The sequence below is a fragment of the Mustelus asterias genome, chromosome 7 (assembly GCF_964213995.1).
Source record: "Mustelus asterias chromosome 7, sMusAst1.hap1.1, whole genome shotgun sequence".
Lineage (NCBI taxonomy): Eukaryota > Metazoa > Chordata > Chondrichthyes > Carcharhiniformes > Triakidae > Mustelus > Mustelus asterias.
The window spans coordinates 42,376,951-42,402,043 of record NC_135807.1 but is presented as its reverse complement, the minus strand read 5'-3'; the positions used below and the strand labels follow the sequence as shown (position 1 = coordinate 42,402,043).

At 40.3% G+C, this 25,093-nt stretch overlaps 1 protein-coding gene across 1 annotated transcript; it reads left to right on the top strand.

Annotated features, from left to right (window-relative positions):
* The first annotated feature begins 214 nt into the window (after positions 1 to 214).
* ndufaf6 (NADH:ubiquinone oxidoreductase complex assembly factor 6) lies at positions 215 to 22,379 on the top strand. The gene is made up of 9 exons (XM_078215932.1): positions 215 to 408; positions 2,916 to 3,015; positions 4,893 to 5,015; positions 6,830 to 6,886; positions 9,653 to 9,755; positions 12,204 to 12,337; positions 16,849 to 16,950; positions 18,369 to 18,425; positions 18,904 to 22,379. Exons 1-9 carry the CDS (start codon positions 251 to 253, stop codon positions 19,030 to 19,032), a joined length of 963 nt encoding a protein of 320 aa, XP_078072058.1. The 5' UTR covers positions 215 to 250; the 3' UTR covers positions 19,033 to 22,379.
* The last annotated feature ends 2,714 nt before the right edge of the window (positions 22,380 to 25,093 follow it).

The following is a 25,093-nucleotide window of genomic DNA, read 5'->3' as shown; positions in this document are numbered from 1 at the left end:
CGTTCCTCCGTCAAAATAACATAAGAGAAAAAAAAATCTCCATAAATAACTCGACACAAGTCAACCCCAGTAAACGATGTTTCACTGTGGCAAACTGGAGTTGGGGGGGTGCACGAACAATGGCGTGGGAAGTGGCTGTTAAAATTGGTTGTTACCCGGAAGGAATGAGCAAGGGACCGGGTTGGTAAGGGACCGTATTTATTGGTGCACTAGCAGTGCCAGGAAGGTGGGCGCATGCGTGGACCTTGTCATGGTTGTGGCGGCGGTGGCGTGTGCTAAATCGGCGCGCGTTCTCAGGAACGCTTTGCTGCTGAAAGGTCGCACCGGGCATGTGGCGGGGAAGGTGCGTGCGGCTAACACCGGGGCAACGGCCCCCGGGCATCAGCAGTATTGCTTACAGCTGGTCAGGTGAGTGCGAGGGTAGCCGCTGTCCCCACTAACATAGCTACAGTTACCATTGCCCTGATGTCCCTCCCTCCTTACTGCGGTAACACCCACCCCACAGCTTGACTCAAGGTGTACGTTTGTACCCGAGCTTTGTTACTCACTGGCAGAAATTCATGATTCATTGTCCAAACGACTGCCATCTACCGATTGTATGTTTAAGCTCAACCCACCGTACACTTGAAACAGGCCTCCCGGGTGATTTCAAACCACAAATTGTCAGCATTGTATCACACAGCTTGGTATGGCTCCTGCTCTGCCCAAGACTGCAAGAAAGTACAAAAGGTTGTGAATGTAGCCCAATCCATCATGCAAACCAGCCTCTCATCCATTGACTCTGTCTACATTTCCCGCTGCCTCGGCAAAGCAGCCAGCATAATTACGGACCCCACGCACCCCGGACACACTCTCTTCCATTGGTGAAAAAGATACAAAAGTCTGAGGTCATGTACCAACTGACTCAAGAACAGCTTCTTCCCTGCTGCCATCAGACTTTTGAATGGGCCGACCATATGTTAAGCTGATCTTTCTCTGCATCCTTCCTGTGACTGCAACACTATTATTCACCCTCTCCTTTTATTCCCTATGTACTCTATGAACGGTATGCTTTGTCTGAATACTTTTCACTGTATCCCAGCACATGTGATAATGAATCAAATCATTCAACCCACTGATAAATATCTGTTCCCACCCCTGCAGTGGAAATAGCCTTGATATTGATTTGGTTTATTATTGTCACATGTACTAGTATACAGTCAAAAATATTGTTTCTTGCGTGCTATACAGACAAAGCATACCATTCATGGAGAAGGAAACCAGAGAGTGGAATGTAATGTTACAGTCATAGATGTAGGTGGTAGAGAAAGATCAATTTAATGCAAGGTAGGTCCATTCAAAATTTTGATGGCAGCAGGAAGAAGCTGTTCTTGACTCGGTTGGTATGTGGCCTCAGACTTTTGTAGCTTTTTTCCTGGTGGAAGAAGGTGGAAGAGAGAATGGGGTGCGTGGGGTCCTTAATTATGCTGGCTGCTTTGCCGAGGCAGTGGGAAGTGTAGACAGAGTCAATGGATGGGAGGCTGGTTTGCGCGATGGATTGAGCTACATTCACAACCTTTTTTTGTAGTTTCTTGCAGTCTTGGACAGAGCAGGAGCTGTGATACAACCAGAAAGAATGTTTTCTTTGGTGCATTTGTAAAAGTTGGTGAGAGTTGTAGTGGACATGCCAAATTGCATTAGTCTTCTGAGAAAGTTGAGGTGTTGATATATGTGATAATCGTAGCATCTTTACTCTTTTACATCCTTGCTTTATACACCTGATGTGTACCTCTTAACATAAGAACAAGGAGCAGGATTAGAACATACAGCCCCACAACACTGCTCTGTCATTCAGTACAATAGCCGTATTCCACCTTCCTGCCAATTCCCCATATCCCTTGATTCCCTAAGAAGCCAAAAATTGATCTGCCTCGACCTTGAATATACATAACAATAGAGCATCCACAACCCTTTTTCATAATTACTTTAAATCTTACCAAGTTATGGTCACTATCACCAAAATGCTCCCCCACTGACATCTCTACCACTTGCTGGCTTCATTCCCTAAAATTAGGGAAATCATCCCTCTCTTGTAGGACTTTCTACGTGTTGACTGAAAAAGGTCTCCTGGGTGCACTTTAAGAATTCTGCCCCTCCTAAGACTTTCGAACTTTGCCTGTGTGGAAGTTGTATTGGGCAGGACAGAAAATTCAGCGGACCATTCAGACTTATTGGTAGTGGTAATGTTGCTGGACTAATACCCCAGAGACTCTGGGGATCTAGGTTTGATTCCTACCGTGGCAGATGGTGAAATTTGTATTTAAGAAAAGTCTGGAATTAAAAGTCTAATGATGATCATGAAACCATTGTCGATTGCTGGAAAAACCCATCTGGTTGACTACTGTCCTTTAGGGAAGAAAATCTGCAGTCCTTCGGTCACTCCAGATCCACAGAAATGTGGTTGACTCTTAAATGGCCCAGCAAGTCACTCTGTTCAATGGCAATTAGGGATGGGTAATAAATGCTTGCCCAGCCAGCAATGCCCAAATCCCATGAATAAATATATTGAAATCCTGATGGCATTTTCTCATCCTAAGGCATAACATGTGCTTTTTAAATCCTGAGCAGAATTTCAATTTGAATGTTTGTTAGAATTTTCTAGCCTATGATTTTATTAAATTGAATTCACACCATGTTGGAATACAGTGTGAATTGATTCTTACTTTGTACTATGACACAAATAACCTGATGGATGAAAATAGTTTTCAATTTTTTATATATTTTGTCAGCAAATTCATATCAGTAGAATTGACTGTATAGACAAATTTTAGGCCTTCAAGTATCCTGCTATGCTTGTTTTGGTGTTGTCAGTATTTATATTCTGGCTAAAATAAGCCAAATCTATAATTACCAGTCTGTGCTCTTTTTCCACATAGAAAAAGAGATTATGAAGGTTTCCTATCCTCTCTGCTGCTTCCTCCAGAATTTCGCAGCCCAGTGTTTGCGTTAAGAGCTTTCAATGTGGAGTTGGCTCAGGTGAGTTTTTTCATAGATCCTTTGCCAGTATGTTAATTTTAAATTAATAATTCTCAGTTCACGGTAGTGTTACGTGAATAGAAAAGTTGTCTCATCAGACTTTTAAACTTAAATTAACTGCAGTTTGTGTCTCCAGACAATATGAAATGCAAGTTTTTTTTAAGTGATTATTGTGCATGAAGTTAAAAACATTATAACAATTACTATAATTCATGTATTATTGGCTGCAATGCGCTTTGGGTTGTCTGTGATCATGCAAGGCATTTTATAAATTTTTTTTTCTTTCCTCCTTTAATATGGAACAGGAGGGAATGTGTTGTAGAAAGGCATGAGTATATTATTAGCAGATCTTCTGTCACGTTGCTGATGGTGAAACAGAATAATATGCAATATTGAAGGGGTCAGCTTTAAGAAGTCACTGTGGGCATACTCACCACGAAGAGAAGTGACTAGGAGAAAAGCTTGCAGAGAAGATGGAGCAGATCTATGAATCTGAAGTCATGGGTTACAATGTTGGTTGGGTCCTGAGATCTGAGCTATTTCAGCCCATCACAATACCATCAGGGGAAATTAATTGAGTGGGTGATGTTTCAGTAGCTGCATCCAGAGGATGTAAACTTGAAATCCTTTCTCATAGCAAGTTCCACTCATTACCGTTAAGCGATACCTTAATTTTTAAAATTCTCATTGCTGTTTTTAAATCCCCCCCCCCTGCCTTATGGCCTCACCCCTCTCTCTATCTCTGTCATCTCCAACCTACAACCTTCTGAACCATCTGCACTCTTCTAATTCAAGCCATTGAGCACCCCTATTTTAATCGCTTCTCCATTGTTAGCCTTGCCTTAGCTGCCAGGGCTTAGGCTCTGGAATAAATCACCTTATACCTCTCCAACTCCCCGCTCCTCTTTCCTCCTCTTAAGTGCTCCTTAAAGTCTAGCTCTTTGACCAAGCTTGTCGCCTCTGCGGTAAAATTGTATTAAGTGACTGTGTCAAATTTTGCTTTATCATACAATTGTAAATTACCTTGGGACACTTTATTACATAAGCTAGCAGGAGTAGACCATATGGTCTGCTATGCAATACAATCATGGCTGACCTTGGGCTTCATCTCCACTTTTCCTCCTGCTCCCCATATCCCTTGATTCCCTGAGAGACCAAAAATCTGTCTATCTCTGATACAATAATGAAGCATCTACAAGCTTGTGAAATACAGAATTCCAAAGATTCCTAATCCTTTGAGTGAAGAAATTTCTACTTATTACAGTCCTAAATGATCATCTCCATCTCCTTGTCCTCAAACTGCTCTTCCATATTTGAGATTCCCCAAACATGGAAAACAACTTCTCTGTATCTAACCTGTCAAACCCCTTCAGAATCTTGAATGTTTCAACAAGATCATTCTTCTCATTCTTCAAAACTCTAGGGAATATAGGCCCAGCTTCTCACCATTAGGACAACCCCCTCATCCCAGGGCCTAATCTAGTGAACCTTCTCTGTACCGACTCCAATGCAAGTATATCCTTGTTTAAGTATAGAGACCAAAATGGCACACAGTATGCCAGGTATGGTCCCATCAAAATCCTGTAAAGCTACACTACATACGTACTTGGGGGAGTTCAGTAGATTGTAAGATGCCCCATTTATTGCACAAAATAACATTAAAATTGGATTAAGAACATTGTTAAAAGAAGGGAGTAAATAATTGCCCAGATTTTGCAGGCAGTGACAACACTTGCCACCTGGAGAAAGTAATCCATAAAGATATAGTGATCTCTGCATTAATTTATTTCTGGTGCCAGCATTATTTATTTATTTAAACCAAAGAACTGCACCCTGCACAAAACAATTTCTTTTTTCTTGGTTTCCTTTTTTATAAGGTGCAAGATTTAGTATCCCAGAAAACAATAGGTCTGATGAGGATGCAGTTTTGGAGGCAACTGATCGAAGATATTTACAGTGATAACCCTCCTCACCAACCCATTGCCATAGAACTGTGGAAGGTAAATCAGCTTTAAAAAATCTATGCTCTTCATGCATCTTCATCTTTATAAATTTATAATGTGGAGGTCGTGTAGGTCAAGGTTCATGTAAAAGTTTTCTTACAAAATTTCTGTGGTAGAGATTTTGGAGACGGTTGTTCTGAAAATTAACAAATTAAAAATATTAATTGAGGCATTACTGCCACAACAAAGTGTCAGTTATCAATATGCATCAATTAATATTCTGTTTGAATTTTGGTTTCACTCATTTTCTCTTTGTCTGTAAATACTGAAACTCTTCTCTTTTTCGGGTACCAGTTGCCCTCTGGTACCTTATCCAATTGCCTTTATCAACTTATGAACCTAAAGAGTGGCAGAAAATTGCACAGCAGAAAGTACTGCAGCTGAGTGTGATTCTATTCTTGGATATTCATATACACGTGCTTCCAGCAGGAATCACTGGATAGGGATCCAGAGTGGAAACCCAAGATTTTTAAACCACTATTTTCTCTAAGTTGGACACTTGAGTCCAGTTGCATTCTGCCACCCAAACAATGATCTGTTAATAGTATAGGTTGTCTTTCTGAGTTTATATGACATGGCTACTCACTAGATAAACTTGAACCTGCTAAACTAATGGGAATTCCCTAATTTGACTTGTTACAAATATTAGGTTTTATTATACTGTTTGTTTTGGAGTTAAATGAAGGGGGAAGGTCATGTCACCTGTCTGACATCAGTGTTACAACGGGCATGGATAACCTGGCTGTTAAACCTCAGAATGTTTAACTGGGAAGAAGGTGTGAGGTGTTTATACTTGGAGAAAATAGCAGCAACATCTGTGTTTACAGTGGTTAGACTGGTCGTCTTTCAAGTCCCCAGAAGGTATTCAGAAAGTCAAGTTATAAGCAGTTATGCTTTAAGTTGTCCATTTAATTCCAAGATAAAATAAAGTTGGGGCCTAAAGAATAGCTAATCGGCATTTCTATCTGATGCAAGGCCCATGTAATTCATGTTGCCACGGGGATGGGCAATGAGGGGGGAAGGGTTTCGAAGACATCCCTGAAACTTGCAAACCAGTTAGAAATGGAGGAGGCATAAAAAAGTTGTTAAATCCTGTGCATAAGAAGTGAATTAGTATCAGCAGTGATGTGGCCATTAACCAAAAGCACTTTACAATCGTATCATTTAGTTTTCCTGTGTCTCCTATTCACTGAATTACAAGCTTCTGATCTTTTTTACTGAAGGCAGGAAAGTTTGAAAATCCAGTACAAATCTGGTTGCAAGATTTAAGGTGCTCTCCCTGTTATTATTGAGAAAAGTAATAGTCCTAGTACCAATTCCTGAAGAACTCCACTGTGCCTTCTTCCAGGCTGAAAGACAAGCATTTACCAATACTTTGTCACTCAGCTGACTTTGTATCCATCCTGCCACTTCCCTTTTATCCCCAGGGCTTTAACTTAATAAAAGTTTTTAAAGGTTTTAGCCTGGTCAAAATGTAATTGGTTTGGCAGATTTGCAATCGGTATGTAAGCAGCTTTGGAAAAAATAATCAATCTTGTGCATTCATCTACATTGCATAGAGTGCTTTAGGAAAGTTTAAATGAGCAAACAATTATCTTTTAAAATTTGAGTTAATGTTTTGAGTCCATGTGACTCTTCAGATCTGAAGAAGTCCGATGGATTCGATGTTAATTCTGTTTTCTCTACCTACAGATGCTGCCAGACCAGCTGAGCTTTTCCAGTATTTTCTGTTTTTGTTTCAGAATGCAGCATCCATGCTATTTTGCTTTTATCTTTTTTAATTGTTGTGAAATTCTATTGTCTTTTACTAGGCAGTAAGAAAGCACAAGCTGACTAAGCGATGGTTTCTGAGAATTATTGATGAGCGGGTATGTATACTTGTTATTTAAGAACTTTGAGGCCAAGTTAACCCATTATTCTGACACTAAACCGTTGAGGGCCAAAGCAGAAACCCCAAGGTCAGGATAATGGCAGTGCCCAGCCATTTTCCTTACCAGCCAGGGACTACATTCACTTCCGAGTCCCTGGCGTGGTCATCATGACTGGTTTCCATTTTTGAAAACCAGTAACGATTCCCACCGGTGTAATGACATGCTGTTTGGTGGTCAAAGGGGAGGAGGATCTCATTCTGAGATCTCCCCAGTGCAAAGTCTGTTATGGCTCTCTTGCGTGAGTTAGCAGCCATAACGGGATTTGCACAATGAACAGGGCCAGAAAATCACCCCCGTTGCGTACAATAATGAAATCAAATTTGGCTGCAGATTGTTTTAGGTTGCAGTCAACGTTGTTAATGTAAATTGTTTTTGATTTATTATTGTCACATTAATTGGTACACTGTACTCTGTCTCATTGAGATCCGACCCCTACGGTGGTGTCACTGGCAAACTTGAAAATGGAGTTGGAGCGGAAATTGGCCACACAGACATAAGTGTATAAGGAGTATAGTGAGGGACTGAGGACACAGCCTTGCAGGGCACTGGTGTTGAGGATAATCGTGGAGGAGGTGTTGTTGCCTCTCCTTGCTGATTGCGGTCTGTAGGTTACGATCTAGGGTGAGGTAGCCAATTGGATACAAAATTGGCTTGTGACTGAAGACAGTTTTATTTATTAGTGTCACAAGTAGGTTTACATTAACACGGCAATGTAGTTACTGTGAAAATTACCTAGTCGCCACACTCCGGCGCCGTGGGTACACTTGAGGGAGAATTTAGCGTGGCCAGTGCACCTAACCAGCATTTGTTTTTGGACTGTGGGAGGAAACCGGAGCACCCAGAGCAAACCCACGCAGACACTGGGAGAACGTGCCAACTCCACACAGACAGTGACCCAAGCTGGGAATTAAACCCAGGCTCCTGTGCTGTGAGGCATCAGTGCTAAGCACTGCCACCATGCTGCCGAGGGTGGTTGTAGAGAGTTTTTTTTTCAAACTGGAGGCCTGTGACCAGCAGTGTGCCTCAGGGATCAGTGCTGGGCTCACTATTATTTGTCATTTATATTAATGATTTGAATGAGAACTTAGGAGGCATGGTTAGTAAGTTTGCAGATGAGACCAAGATTGGTGGCATAGTGGACAGTGAAGAAAGTTATCCAGGATTGCAATGGGATCTTGATTGAATGGCAGATGGAGTTTAATTTGGATAAATGTGAGGTGATACATTTTGGTAGATTGAACCAGGGCAAGACTTAATTAATGGTAGGGTGTTAGGAGAGAGTTATAGAACAGAGGTCTCGGGTTACAGGTTCATAGTTCCTTGAAAGTAGAGTCACAGATGGATAGGGTGGTGAAGAAGGCATTTGGCATGTTTGGTTTCATCGGTCAGAACATTGAATACAGGAGTTGGGGCGTCTTGTTGAAGTTGTACAAGACATTGGTAAGGCCACGCTTGGAATACTGTGTGCAATTCTGGTCACCCTATTATAGAAAGGATATTATTAAACTAGAAAGAGTACAGAAAAGATTTACTAGGATGCTACCGGGACTTGATTGTTTGAGTTATAAGGAGAGACTGGATAGACTGGGACTTTTTTCTCTGGAGCGTAGGAGGCTGAGGGATGATCTTATAGAGGTCTATAAAATAATGAGGGGCATAGATCAGCTAGATAGTCAATATCTTTTCCCAAAGGTAGGGGAGTCTAAAACTAGAGGGCATAGGTTTAAGGTGAGAGGGGAGAGATACAAAAGGGTTCAGAGGGCCAATTTTTTCACACTCATGGTGGTGAATGTCTGGAACAAGCTGCCAGGGGTAGTAGTAGAGGTGGGTACAATTTTGTGTTTTTAAAAAGCATATAGACAGTTGCAGGATAACATTGGTATACAGGGATATGGGTCAAATGCAGGCAATTAGGACTAACTTGATGATTAAAAACTGGGCAGCATGGACAAGTTGAGCCGAAGGGCCTGTTTCCATGCTGTAAACCTCTATGACTCTTAAGTCTAGGAGCCAGTCACAGAGGGAGGAGCTGAGCCCTAGGCCACGGAGTTTGGAGATGAGTTTTATAGGGATAATGGTGTTGAAGATGAGCTGTAGTTAATAAATAGAAGTCTGACATAAGTGTCTTTGTTATCCAGGTATTCCAGGGGTTGAGTGTAGGGCCAGGGAGATGGCATCTGCTGTGGACCTGTTGTGGCGATAGGTGAGCTGTAGTGGATTCTGGCAATCTAGGAGACTAGAGTTGATGCATGCCATGACTAACCTTTCGAAGCACTTCCTAATGACGGATGCCAGAGCCACTGAGCGTTTGTCATTAAGGCACGCTGCCTGGTTGTTAGCTCTGCTGTTAAACACGTGATTTTAATATGAAGATTCTAAAATTTGGGCCAGTACTGAAAGGGATATTCTTCTGAATCTGTACTTGGGCACTCTATTGATGCATTGTGAGGGAGCTTTACTTTTGCATCTAAAGAATTTAGGTAATCAACAGAGGTGTGTTCCATTCCCTTGTTCAATAAAGCTTTACCTTTGGACATTAAGGGATGCAATTTAGCATGACCAATCATTGTAGAAATATATAGCACCATTATCCATTTTGTACATTATGCAATGGAATAATATGTTTAATTTTGCAGCAGTGTACTTTTTTTAGAAAAGCCAGAATCGTCCAACTTAAGACCATTCCAATATAATGAATTTCAGGAAAAGAATTTGAATGAGAATGTGTATAGAAATATCCAGGAGCTAGAATCTTATGCAGAGAATGCTCAGTCGTCATTCATCTACCTCGTATTAGAAGTATTGGGTAAGAAATTTTTATTAACCTTTTTTTTTGAAAGAAATGAAGTGTAGACTTTTAAACTGAGCCAGTTGGAATTCTAGATATAGTACCTTTACCTTTCAAATGTTTTCAAATCAAAATAAGAGTTTTTAGCAGCCTGATGGTATTTATAGCTAACTGCTTCATCTTTACAAACACAAGTCAGAGTACAGTTTTCGGCTTTACAAGCTAGAACTTTTCGGCTGTTCATGCGGCGCGATCTTCTGGTCCCACCAATAGTGTACCTCTACCATGAGTTTCCTGACGGTGAAAGTGCATTCAGTGGGAATGTTGACAATGGCACAACCAAAAGATCCAACTGCTGGCAAATGGCGGGTCACCTTCACCACTGCAAGACATACAATGAGTTGTGCAGAAAGTCTCGCTCAAATTGTGTGAAGAATGTCATTATAATAGAGGGTTTAGCACATATTCACTATAATGATGTATGGTATGTGGAAATACAATAAAGTGAACAGTGGGACTGTATTTTTGTTTGAGAAATTTATGGGATTTTCAAACGAGACATTTAAAATTCTGAAAGGTTGAAACAGTGGTCAGAAATGGACTGTTTTCACTGGTTGAGGGAACTGCAATACATTGACATAAATATAATATTCAATATGAGAACTAGGACAGGGAAGGTAGTTTTTTTTAAAAAACCGAATGTAGTGGGGCTGTGGATTGTACTGCCAAAGTTAACAATTTTAAAGCATAGATGGTGTCAACATTTAGGCTAGATATGTGAAATATTTGCACAGGACAGGTGTGTGGAATTGGGTTTTCTGCTTCCATGGAGGATAAACATTGTTGTGGACTAACATGGCCAAGCAGCCTAAGTTGTAAATTCTAGATAATTCTTTCTACTTATTCCATCCCCTTTCCATTTACTCTCTGGCTGGATCAGACTGCCCTTGGTTGGTCTGCTCAAAACTGAGCTAAGCTTTAAATCCATCACCTGAAACCACTTGTATCTGCTCCTCAAAATTACCTGTCTCATTCCCTACTTCAACTCTTCGAGCAATTGAAACCTGGCTTTGTCACTCCACTCTTGGGTACTCCAACTTTGCTTGTCAGTCTTTCGACACCTAACAAACTGCAACTTAATTTGAACTCTGCTATATGTATTCTGCCCTGCAATAAGTTCTACTTATCCATCATCACTGATTTGGTCTTTTATAAATCTTTTTTGTTTTTACTCTCTTGTGCACATGCTTGCACTGTTACTTGCACACTCACTCTTTTGGATTCCTATTTTTGTTACCTATTAGCAAAACACCTTGATGTTTTTACACAAAAATCTGCCCTGCCACTTTTCCTTTCTTCTCTGCTACGTCTCCAAGAAATTAATCAGCTGTAGAAATGAAGAGTTAAGTATTTTGAGGAATGTAACAGTTTTACCCAAAGATGAGGTCATCGTCATTCTTGGGTCTGTGCTAGATCAGAATTTTGCAGTTGACCTGGTGCAAGTTGGCCAGCTTTCCAACATTGAGATTGTTCAGGTTCAATGATAAAAGATGCTTTTTTTTCCTCCGTCTGCTGTGTTACACTAAATGGAAATAATGAACATTTACAATTGATGATCAAAACAATAGAGTTAACTAAAAGTCAAAATTTACTTTCCCAGTGGGTATTGGGGAACTTTTTTTTTAAAAAAAACAATTCTAAATCATCTTCCTTATAACTTATAGTTCAGAACACTTGAATGAATACGATTTTGAATTTATATGGCATCTTTAACGTAGAAACTATTCTCAAGTGCTTTACAGAAATGTAGTCAGACATAAATCACTCTATTCATAAAATGAGATATTATGAAAGAGTATTAAAACCTTGGTCAAAGACATGGGTTTTGAGGATGGTTTGAAGGAAAAAGGGAAATGCTAAGAACTAGCTTTGAGAAGGCAATTTCAGATCCTAGGACCTAGACATTTGAAAGTACAGCCAACAATGGTGGGACAAAGAAAGTGGGGCTGCACAAGGAGCCACATTAGAGGTGCGCACCATTATAGGCCTGGATAAGATTACAGGGCTCGAGAGGATCAAGATCATGAAGGGATTTGAACCCTAAGATGAAATTTTTAAAGTTGAGGCATTGGGAAGTTGGGAGCCACCCCTGGCCAGTGAACACGGTTGATTGATGAGCAGGATGTGGTACTGGATAGGACGAGGCATCTGAGTTTTGCATGAGCCGAAATTTATAGTGAATGGGAATCTGGCTGGGAAAGCTTTGGAATAACTGTGTCTGGTGGTGGCAAAAGCTTGGAAGAGAATTTCAGTTGCAGCTGAGCTGAGACAGTCAAGGAGGTATAATTCACCATCTCTTTTATGTCCTGCTTGCATCTTGGTAGCTAACTGTTCTAGGGATACTTATTAATCTGGGTTCCTAATTCCTAATCTTATTCATATTTGGTTCTTATTTTTTTTAAACAGGTGTAAAGGATATCCACGCGGATCATGCAGCCAGTCATATCGGGAAAGCTCAAGGAATAGTGACATGTCTACGTGCAACTCCTTATCATTGTATGCGACGAAAAGTTTACCTCCCAGTGGACATTTGTATGCTGGTAATTTTAAATTATGCATTTCACTTTCTGAAAAATATTCGTCATCAAAGTACTTAAAACAGGAATAGAGCTTTGTGTTTAGAAGGTGGTGCAAATTTTGTTTTTCCTCGATTCTTTTTCTTGTGTGGAATAATTAAAAACTTATGAAAGTTGAGTACTGAGGGAGGTTTTTTTTTTGTCTTCAGCCTATTTCTGCTTCTTTATATACCTGAAAATAGCATAGACTTGCTGCAGAATTTTAACATAGTGCATTACATGCTGCAGGACCCAAGTTTTGAATTCACTCCAGGGATGGAAAACTTCTTTTTTCTGGCTATAAGAACCCAAAATTAAATTATGTGCATGTCATCTTAACGTTATTGCTAAACATAATCTATTTGACACACTTCATTATTAGCAAGGCCATGCTGTACAAGCTACATTCAGAAAATTAACAACGTTGATACAGTAGGTGTTGTTCTGAGGCTGAGGTATCAGAAATTTAATTTTCCATTTGACTGTTTCATACCTAGAATGGACATGCTTGAAGTTGACAGTGGGCTATTGCATGATATGTGAATGTTTGGATTTTTGGCAGGTTTCAAAGGAAAGAGACATGAGCAGAAGTCTTTACTGGTTTTGCTTTGTGTCTTAACTGAGGTGGTATAAACTGGCCAAATTAATTTCTGTAAAGTCTTGTCACAAAATGTCTTGATTTGGAAGTGAAGATGCCATGGGCACCTTGCTCAAACATTCTGATTTGCAGTTAATCTTTTTTCTGAGAGTAGTTAAAATTGTGGATTGCTGTGAAACAGTGGGAAAATATTTAAGGATTTGTTTGGTGTTTTGAGGGGAAAAATGATCATAGACTTTATTTTTATTTGCAGACTGAGACATGCTGGACTTTTAGTTCCATTCATTTTTTTTAAACCACTAAAATACAAGTCTGATTCATATTGAATGCTATGTACTGAACTTAGCTGACATGGTTTAATTTTGGAATATAAGTAGTTGCATTTAAAATTTTACAGGGATGTTTCATACTCAGAAATATGAAGCATTTGAAAAATGAATTGTTTTAGGTTCCCTTCTAGGGACTAAAGATTGAAGAGAGTTTTCAAGTGTTACAATGCCAGTTAATGGGTATAACTGGATGGGAAGATCCTAGAATGGAATCTGGCTCACAAGACTGGGCAGCAGGGTGACAGTGGCTAGCATTGCTGCCTCTCAGCACCAGGGACCCCAGCTTGATTCCTGGCTTGGGTCACTGTCTATGCAGAACCTGCATGTTCTTCCACGTCTATGGGTTTCCTCTGGATGCTCTAGTTTCCTCCCACAGTCTGAAAGACATGCTGGTTAGGTGCATTGGCCATGCTAAATTCTCCCTCCGTTTAACTCAACAAGCGCCAAAGTGTGGTGACTAGGGGATTTTCCACAGTAACCTCATTGCAGTATTAATGTAAGCCTACCTGTGACACTAATAAATAAACTCTAACTTTTTTACTTTTTAATCAAACATTAAGGAACAGAGTCACAGGGCCACTAATTAGTTTTAACAACAAGGGAAAAGCCTTTTATTAAACATGAAAAATGGATTATAGTACAACATTCCTTTACTCCTCTTTAAGCTTAACAATCATATACAGTTTTTAATATCAATATGGATGACAGAGTACAGTGGTCTTGTTAGCATACAAATTTAGTGTTTGCAGATTTCTCCTCCAAATCCCCCAGACAATTGTCATATGAGAGTTTCCAACTCTATTTCTAAAATACGGTTTAAAGTCTCTTGTAGCAATACATTCACTTAGCCGTTTACACAAAATCCACACCATATTTTCCAAAATGACCAGAGCTTCCGCTCCACTTTCGGCAGTAAATCTGTGCCAGGCTTTCATATCAACCCCTTTAGGTTTTCATTGTCTCACCTGCTGTTCACTATGACACAAATTTTGATATCCAGCCAATACTTTCTTCCCAATTTTGTTCACCGGTAGTATTAAGACATTCCAAACTTTAGGACTACTTTAAAGAACATTTTTCTAGCATTCTCACCAATTCCTGTAACTCTGTAACTTGAAATGAACAATACCCTCTTCTACTCCCAGATCTTTCTCGTTCCTTTAACTCCAGACCTTCCAGAAACTTTGCTTAATTTCTCTGTTTCCTTAGCCAGCTGCTCTTTAGATCTCTGTAGGAGTTTTACCAACACCAGGTTAAAGTCCAATAGGTTTATTTGGTAGCAAATGCCATTAGCTTTCAGAGCGCTGCTCCTTCGTCAGATGGAGTGGAAATCTGCTCTCAAACAGGGCATACAGAGACACACAATCAAGTTACAGAATACTGATTAGAATGCAAATTTCTACAGCCAACCAGGTCTTAAAGATACAGACAATGTGAGTGGAGGGAGCATTAAGCACAGGTTAAAGAGATGTGTATTGTCTCCAGACAGGACAGCCAGTGAGATTCTGCAAGTCCAGGAGGCAAGCTCTGGGGGTTACTGATAGTGTGACATAAACCCAACATCCCGGTTTAGGCCGTCCTCATGTGTGCGGAACTTGGCTATGCTAAGTAAGAAGGAGCAGCGCTCCGAAAGCTAATGGCATTTGCTACCAAATAAACCTGTTGGATTTTAACCTGGTGTTGTTAAAACTCTTACTGTTTTTACCCCAGTCCAACGCCGGCATCTCCACATCATGACTACCTTTAGATCTCAGGCAGTGGCTGTCTTAACCATTACTCCATTGTATGATTTTTCTTGTAGCAAAGCTGAAAGAGCTGATCCCTCTTAAACTTCTCCTAGCAGAGTTTAGAGAGAGCTGTTCACTGCTCCATGACTTGTCAACTAAATAAAGAAATTTGTTTAATTTACCTTACTGGGCCCCTAGTTTCGAAGTAGCGACATTTATTCTTCATGCCGTAGATCTCCTGACCTTAATAGAATCTTAGCTGGGATTGAAACTAAATCCCACATATACAGCATGAAGTCTAACTATAGGTTTCTTTCAGGCTCAGAAACATTAAATTAAAAAGAGGGATCAGCTGATTCAGCTTTGTTACAAGAAAAATCATACAATGGAGTAATGGTTAAGACAGCCACTGCCTGAGATCTAAAGGTCGACCTTATTTCTAATATTTACCCAGAGAAATATAAATCCCATAAACCTTTAGTTCCCTAACACCGACATCTTACAAATCTTTGCAAGCACATCTTCAAAGTTAGAACACAGCGATTATAAAATTGAATATCAATAGAGTAGAGAGAGTGGGTAGCAAGTAGTAATCCAGAGTTTTAAAAATAAAACTAGGATGTATGGCTGCAGAAATCAATGGTGGGAGAGTGTGAATGCTCGACACAGCTATAGGTGATGGATGTGTGGGATATTGAGAGACAAGACTCGTTCCATGGAAAAGGGCCTTGTATTTATATATAGTACCTTTCATATTCACTGGATGTCCCAGAGTGCTTCACATTTGAAGTGTTGCCACTTTTGCAGTGTAGGAAATATAGCAGTCACTTGTGCACAGATACCCACAAACAGCAATGTGATAATGACAAGATGAGTTTTTTTTTGTGATGTTGATCAGTGTACTGGGAATAACCCTTCTGCTCTTTTTCAAAGTAGTGCTAAGGGCTGTTTACATTCATCTGAGAAGGCAGACAGGGCCTTGGTTTGATGTCTCATTTCAAAAACAACACTTCTGACATTGCAGCACTCCCTCAGTACTGCAATGGAGTGTCAGCCTCCATTTTTATGCTCAAATCCTGGATTGGGATTTGAACCCACAACCATTGTGAAAGTGTTATCGACTGAACCGTGGCTGACAATTTGACAAATTAATCCGAAACATAATTTTTGATAGTAGCTGTGAATATTCTATGCAGTGTAGTTGCTATAAAATGAATTTTGTATTCAAATACACGTAGTTTGATTATAACACTAGATGGCAGTAATATCAAATACTGGCAGTTTAGCAAATTAGAATTGATTTTAATCCATTCTAAATTTAAATCCATTTTCTCCAAGTAAAAGGTTACAGTTTTTTTAACAATGATTGTTTTATGGAGGAATGAATCTGTTTTTCAGTGGGCCACAAGTAAAGGCACCCAAATGCTAGGGAGAATTAAAGGAGGTGACACTGAATCGTGGCCAATGTCATACAGGATTTTTTTCACAAAGTTTAGCCAGGCAACCCCATTGATGTGATTTGATGGAAACCAGAGTGAAGGAACTTGAATAGAGAGCATCAGGAATGATGGCCATTTGGTTAGAAATCAACATCATACTGTAAATTCTAGGTGTATTTATTTGTGTAGCATTGGAATTTGAATCAGAGAGATTTTGTACAATATGATATAAATTTGAATGTAGAAAAGTGTTAATACAGCTCTTCCCTATGAGTAACAAAGTATTTCCAATTTGTAACATGGTGCTTTGTGATATTAGTGAACAATTACTAAATTTACTCCACTTTCATTTGCAGTGAATTGGATTAAGTGAAATTTATTTACTGTTTTTATCCTTTTTTAGCATGGTGTATCACAAGAAGATTTTATTCGAGGAAATCATGAAAAGAATCTGCGAGATGTGATATTTGATGTAGCAAGTCAAGCGCATGTTCATCTTGAACATGTATGTATTTCTGATTTTAACAACATTAGAAGTACTTCTCTAACTCTTTCACTCTACTTTATTTCCTCCCTATTCCTGGCTCTGAGATGCTCTATTCTTGCCACCTGAGTCTTTCTGGCTCTGTCACCTGACTGTATAATATGTCCCTATTATGACTGCAGCAGATGTTAATCGCTGAGCAAGCCAAATCCCAGAGGGAAACTTAACTTTATGGATCATGACTCTCTTTTTTGTGTTCTGAAAATGAGAAGAAACCATACTTATTCAAGCAGCAAAGATTTTTAAAATTAGAAGTAAAAGATATATTAACAAAGCGAAAAGAAAACTTAAGCAAACAAGATTGCAGTTACACAATTAAAATTGTTTTATAAAGAATGCCCCAAAAGACTTTACTTGGTCAGACCTACAAGCAAACAGCTTCCAGGCAGGGCTCCATTACAGATATATAACTATAAAAATCTGTAAGGTAAAATTGCTGTAGTAAAGGTATGGTATACCTTTACTATACACCATACCGGTTCTCAAACTCTGCTGTGAAAATTCAGAAAGAGAACTGCTTTCCACATCCCAAGACTTTGCTGGCTTGACTGGCTGATTTTCCAGCACAGAGCTGTTTCCAGGATGTCTTTCCCCAACACAGCCAACCTAACTCAGCTCAATATCATTCCTTAAGTATTATTTTTCCCTTTCATCCTCAATTCCATTGCCCTCAGCCTCGTTTTACTTTTTCCAAAATGTAAAGCATCATGTCTTCGTATTGCCCTCACTTTTGAGTCAAATAAAATTTAATAACCTTTCCTTGTTTACTTAAACAGTTGGAATCTGTGAAAGCCTTTTACTGTCCTTTGAAAAGGACAGTAAAAGGGGGAAAAAATGAGTCCCTGTCTATCTCCTAATGCAAATTTCTAAACTTTTAAAAACCACTTGGCCGGGGCAGGATTCTCCATTCTCATCCATGGCCGTCTTGCCAGCAAGAATGGAGAATTTGGCGCTTGGCCAAAGCTCCATCCACTGGAGGGGCACCGGAGAACCCCAACCACGGATGAGGTTGGAGGCTTTCAGTGGCAGAGCTGCATTACAAATGCATGCATTTAGCAGCTCTACTCCTTTTCATCCATCAATTCTCCAGACACGCTGTCTCTCCTTTCCTCAGCTTAATAAAATCATTTACACATACACAGACTTCTTTACAGAATAACAGAATATTTCCCAAAAATATTTTTAAAATCTATTCTCAAAGTCCTTCACTTGTGTTTGACTGGCATACAGATTTTTGTTCTTCCTTCCCATTTCTTTATTGCTTTCTTTCTGTACTTTTCTCAATCATTTTGTTTCTTCAACTCTCACTGTTTTAAAATATACTGAACTTGCTATTACTGAAAGATGAAATATAAATATCGACTATTTTTTCCCCCTAGGCCAGATCATTCTGTAAAAATGTCCCCTCCAAGGCCTACCCAGCTTTTTTGCAAACGGTAAGATGTTTTTAAGTTAATTGCTCTTTGAATAAAAGATTCACCCTGGTACTACAGGTACACAATACCAATTTTTATAGGTAGTGGATAATCAGAGGCTTTTTCCCAGGGTGGAAGTGTCAATTACAAGGGGGCACAGGTTCAAGGTGAGGGGGAAAGTTTAAGGGAGAAGTGCAGGGGAAGTTTTTCACGCAGAGTGGTGGGTGCCTGGAGCGCGCTGCCAGAAGATGTGGTAGAAGCAGGCACATTAATAACATTTAGCAGGCATCTGGATGGATGCATGAATAGGGAGGGAATGGAGTGATATGGACCAAGTAAGAGAAGAAGGTTTTTTAGTTAGGGCATCATAAACGGCACAGGATTGGAGGGCTGAAGGGCTGTACTTTTCTTTGTTCTTTAATTCCACTCTTTGTTCTTTTATTTCAACTTTGCATCAGTTTTTAATTTTTAACACTTACTAAACTTGTTTACTTTATAGGTTGTTCTTGATGACTATTTGGACAGAATTCGTAAAGTGGATTTTGATGTATTTCATCCCAGTCTACAGAAGAGGAATACAATGCTTCCTTTCTACTTGTATATACGTTCTTGGAGGAAAATCTATTAATATAAAATTGGTTTTGCAATTTCAGAGTTTTAACTGTGGTGGTCACTCTAAAACAAACATGTAAATGTTCAATTTTGGAGACTGATTCTATTGTAGACTAGCCTGTTGACTTTTTTAACCTCCCATCACCTGTGCTGAAATTCAAATCAGATTGATGGAATGGCTCCACTTCTTCTGTGTCTTCCTCAAGATCCCACAAGAAAGAAGTTTAGGACCTTAAACTCTCCAGTTGCTACTGAAAGGCCACAACATACAATTCAGTATCGGTTTATCTTAAAATGATAATGTTATACTTAGAACATAGAACATTACAGTGCAGTACAGGCCCTTCGGCCCTCAATGTTGCGCCAACCAGTGAAACCAATCTAAAGCTCATCTAACCTACACTATTCCAATATCATCCATATGTTTATCCAATGACCATTTAAATGCCCTTAATGTTGGCGAGTCCACTGCTGCTGCAGGCAGGGCATTCCACGCCCTTGCTAGTCTGAGTAAAGAACCTACCTCTGACATCTGTCCTATATCTATCATCCCTCAATTTAAAGCTATGTCCCCTCGTGCTAGCTATCACCATCTGAGGAAAAAGGCTCTCGCTATCCACCCTATCTAATCCTCTGATCATCTTGTATGCCTCTATTAAATCACCTCTTAACCACCTTCTCTCTAATGAAAACAACCTCCAGTCCCTCAGCCTTTCCTCATAAGACCTTCCCACATACCAGGCAACATCCGAGTAAATCTCCTCTGCACCCTTTCCAATGCTTCCACATCCTTCCTATAATGCAGCGACCAGAACTGTACGCAATACTCCAAGTGCGGCCGCACCAGAGTTTTGTACAGCTGCAACATGACCTGGCTCTGAAACTCAATCCCTCTACCAACAAAAGCTAACACTCCGTACGCCTTCTTAACAACCCTATCAACCTGGGTGCCAACTTTCAGGGTCTATGCACATGGACACCGAGATCTCTCTGTTCATCCACACTACCAAGTATCTTACCATTAGCTCTGTAATCGTGTTATTCCTTCCAAAGTGAATCACCTCACTTTTCCGCATTGAACTCCATTTGCCACCTCTCAGTCCAGCACTGCAGCTTATCTATGTCCCTCTGTAACCTGCAACAACCTTCCGCACTGTCCACAACTCCACCGACTTTAGTGTCGTCCACAAATTTACTAACCCATCCTTCCACGCCCTCATCCAGGTCATTTATAAAAATGACAAACAGCAGTGGCCCCAGAACAGATCCTTGCGGTACACCACTAGTAACTGAACTCCAGGATGAACATTTCCCATCAAACACCACCCTCCTTTCCTCTACATCTCTGGAACTTTTCGGAGGCCTATAGAAAACTCCCAACAGGGTGACCTCTCCTTTCCTGTTTCTAACCTCAGCCCATACTACCTCAGTAGACAAGTCCTCATCAAACATCCTTTCTGCCACCGTAATACTGTCCTTTACTAACAATGCCACACCTCCACCTCTTTTACCACCTTCCCTGCTCTTACTGAAACATCTAAACCCCGGAACCTGCAACAACCATTCCTGTCCCTGCTCTATCCATGTCTCCGAGATGGCTACAACATCGAAGTCCCAGGTACCAACCCATGCTGCAAGTTCACCCACCTTATTCCAGATGCTCCTGGCATTGAAGTATGCACACTTCAAATTGACACTTCATACTGAGCGATCATAAGGATAGTTTAGTGTTAGAAATTGGGGGGGAAAAATACAGACAAATATAAAGGTGACAATGACACAAATTAGATTTTCAGCAGCAATTGAGATGAGGTGGGCCAGAACCGAGCAATGTAGCAGAGGTGGAGATTAGCATTCTTGGTGATAGTGGGAATTTGTGTTTGGAAGCTTACTTCAGCTTTATGTTGTGGCCTTTCAGTAGGAATGATAGAATTGATGATCCTTAACTCCTTTCTTGTGCCATCCTCAGGTAGACACAGAAGCAGATCCACTCCATCAGTCTGACTTAAAGGGTTGGGAGATAAATAACTGAAATTTGTGAATTAGCATTATTTATTCAAGTACCTGAATTTTTTCTGTCTCCCCTTCAAGTGAGTTCTTCTGGAGCTATAATGGAGTAATTCAGTTTAAGAGTAGATTCTTTGAGATATCTTGGCCCAGTTTCCCTCTATATTCCTTCACCCACAATTGTGTTTCTTTTCATTTAAGTTGTTGATCGGATGACTTGCTTTGAATTGTATTGGATATTTTTTATGTCTAATTTTGTTACCTTCTGATAAATTTTATTCAGTAGTATGCTACCTGTGCCATTGATTATTCACATGTATATTACTAGGCAATCATGGCTTAGAGTTGTGCTTTTTCTAAGTGTAATTTACCCAGAATTGGCCAAACTAGTGCAAAAGTCCCAGATTTCGAGCACAAATTTAAAGTAAAGTTTGTTTATTAGTCACAAAGTAAGGCTTACATTAACACCACAATGAAGTTACTGTGAAAATCCCCTAGTTGCCACACTACGGCACCTATTCGGGTCAATGCACCTAACTAGCACGGCTTTCGGAGGAAGCTGAAGCACCTGGAGGAAACCCACGCAGACACAGCGAGAATGTGCAAACTCCACACAGACAGTGACTGAGGCCGGAATTGAACCTGGGTCCCTGGCGCTGTGAGGCAGCAGTGCTAACCACTGCCACTGTGCTGCCGCATAATTCGAATCATAGAATCCCTAAAGTACAGAAGGAAGCCATTTGGCCCATTGAGTCTGTACCAACCACAATCCCACACATGTACCCTGCTTATCCCCCTGACACTAGGATCAATTTAGCATAGCCAATCAACCTAACCTGCATATCTTTGGACTGTGGGAGGAAACCGGAGCACCTGGAGGAAACCCACGCAGACACGGGTGGGGGGGGAATGTGCAAACTCCACACACTGACTGAGGCCGGAATTGAACCTAGGTCCCTGGCGCTGTGAGGCAGCAGTGCATACACCGTGCCATCCAAAATTGTGTTTTTGTGAACTTTGCTACTTCAAAATTCATTGTTAGATGCTGGCCCCATCCATAAACTGGCTGTGTCCCCAATTCAAAGTAATCACCATTGCAAATTTCCATTAATTATGTCTGTTTGCACTCCTTTGTGGAGGCTCTTTAAAATTATACTGGCTTTTTGGGTATGAAGACACTAGGAAAGTTTTAAAAGCTTTTGATTGTAACTCTTTGAATGTACTAAAATTGACTACTGTACACCAATATAACTAGTGAACGGTTGTGTATAGTCTTAAGTTATTTTAAGTTTAAGTAAGGTTACTCATAAGTGGATTGCACTGATTAAAAATGCTTATTTTTGTGTTAAATCTTCAGCTGTAATAATCAAACTTGTATTTATAATTTGTCACTCTTGTATATATCAAAGAATACTTTTTAAAGCAAAACCATTGCACAGTTGCCTTGGTTTTTGGTAGACTTCACAGTATGCGATACACAAACAAGTTTGAGTGGAATCTTGAAGAAAAGCACTTCTCAACATGGTGTCCAAAATGGCACCTGAGTGCCAGTTTATGCTCAAAGTGCAGACTCTACCCTTTATTTAGGTCTTAACAATTTCCCATGGGCGGCATGGTGGCACAGTGGTTAGCATTGCTGCCTCACAGCTTCAGGGACCCAAGTTCAATTCTGGCCTTGGGTGACTGTGGAGTTTGTGTGTTCTCCCTGTGTCTGTGTGGGTTTCCTCCGTGTGCTCTGGTTTCCTCCCACAGTCCAAAGATGTACAGATTATGTGCATTGGATGTGCTAAATTGCTCCTTGATGTGTAGGTTAGATGGATTAGCCATGGGAAATGTGTAAGGTTATGGGGATAGGGTGGGTGAGGGCCTGGTAAAAAAACTCAGTCATTGCTGACTTGATGGGCTGAATGGCCTCTTCTGCACTGTAGGGATTCTATAATTCTTCTATGAAATCTACCCTGTCAAGTCTCCTCAATCTCGTGTATCAATGAGATCACATCTCACTCTTCTAAATTCTACAAATTTTGCCGACTCTACTCAACCTTCCATCGTAGGACAGCCCCCCTCGTACTAGAAATCAGTTTACTGAACCTTTACTGTCTGAGGCAAATATAGCTTTCCTTTTGAGAAGGAGACCGAAACTGCACAATACTCCAGGTGTGGTGTGAGCAAAGCCTTCTCCAGTTGTAACAACTTCCTTACTGTTTCATTCCAGCCCCCTTGCAATAAAGGACAATATGTCTTTTGCCTTTGTAATTGCATTCTGTATATGTATAATGTGTTTCTGTGCCCATAAGAGGATACCTAAATCTCTCTGAATAGCATTTAAAAGTTTCTCACCACTTTAAAAAAAATATTTTCTATTCTTCTTACCGAAGTGAAGAGCATTACATTTCACCACATCTGTCATGTTATTGTTCATAACCCTTTTTGGCCTCTTTGTTTTCCTCACAGCTTACTGTCTCTGTGGTCATAAAGGTGGGTCAGTGGCTGGGAGTGCTGTAGTGGATAAGTACTCTAGATTTCCCAAAACCTGTCTACCAGGTGCAAGTCAGGAGAGTGTTGGAATACTTTGCACTTGCCTCGATGAGTGCAGGTCCAACAACATTCAAGAAGCTCAATACCATCCAGCTTAAAGTTGCCTGCTTCATGATACTCCAGGCACCATGTTAAACACTCATACCCTACACCATCAGAACACAGTGGTAACCATCTACACGACATACTGCAGCAACACATCAAGGTTCCTTCAACAGCATCTCCTATGTCCATGACCACTACCATATAGAAGGACATCAGAAATAACAGCAACTTGTATTTATATAATGGCTTTATCATTATGAAATGTCATGGTGTGCTTCACTTGAACATTATAAAACAAAGTATGACACAGCTGCATGAGGAGATGGTCTTGAGAGATTGTTTGGTCAAATAGGTTTTAAGGATTGTCTTCAAGGAGGAACGTGACGTCAAGAGGTGAATTGGTGTAGGGAAAGTATGCTGGAGCTTGTGGTCTAGGCAACTGAAAGGACAGCCACTAATGTAGGAGCAATTAAAACTAGGGAATCAAGGCCAGAATTAAATGAGTGCAGATATCTTAGAAGTTGCGAGGCTTGTAGAGATTAGAGAATGGTGAGGCCTTGGATGGATTTGAAAACAAAAATGAGAATTTTAAACTTTGGCTCCTGGTCAAGTAATACCTAATCTAGGTTACCAAGCACAGGTATTGGAGGGAAGTGGAAGATGCTGCAAATTAATACACGGGTAACCCAGCTTTGGATGACCACCAGTTACAGAGACGCATGGGAATATCATCTGCAAGTATCCTTCCATGCTACACACCATCCTAACTTGGAACTATCTCACCATTCGCTGTCATTGGATCGTAGACCTGCAACTCCCTTCTAAACAGCACTGTGGGTGTTCTTACCTAGATGACTATTGACGTTTAAGAAGGTGGCTCACAGAAATTAGCCCTTTGGGGCTTAAGGGATATGGGGAGAAGAGGGGATCAGGATATTGAATTTGATGATCAGCCATGATCACAGTGATTGGCCTTTTCCTGCTTCTCGTTTCTATGTTTCCAGGACCAATCCCAATAACCCCATGTTTTTACTCTGCTAGTCCATCTGACACTAAGGGGCAATTGAACATAGCCAATCAACCTAACCCGCACATCTTTGAACTGTAGGTGGAAATTCACGTAGACATGCAAACTCCACACATTTGCAGTGTGCCCAACTTGAAAATGTTCTATTTAATGCTGCTCTCTCCTTACTGTCCAATAACCAATTCACTATGCGTGCCAGTAACAAACCATACCCGCAGGAGCTCTTATATAATGACATTTTATGCAGCATCCTGTCAAATACCTTTTGGAAATCCATATATAATCCTGGTTTCCCTTTATCTATCCTATTTGTTATTTCTTTAACAATCAATTTGTTAGACACAATTTCCGTTTCGTGAAACAATGTTTACTCTTCCTAATCATGCGATTTTTTAAGAAAATGCCTTGTCAACACTTAATAATAGATTTCAGCATTTCCTGATAACTGATGTCAGACTAA

Bases quoted from the DNA above. Each gene is read 5' to 3' on its own strand.
- ndufaf6 (XM_078215932.1), top strand. From the start codon at position 251: ATGGTTGTGGCGGCGGTGGCGTGTGCTAAATCGGCGCGCGTTCTCAGG. The intron at 5,016-6,829 runs GTAAATCAGCTT...GTCTTTTACTAG, and splicing joins TTGCCATAGAACTGTGGAAG to GCAGTAAGAAAGCACAAGCT. The intron at 6,887-9,652 runs GTATGTATACTT...AATGAATTTCAG, and splicing joins TGAGAATTATTGATGAGCGG to GAAAAGAATTTGAATGAGAA.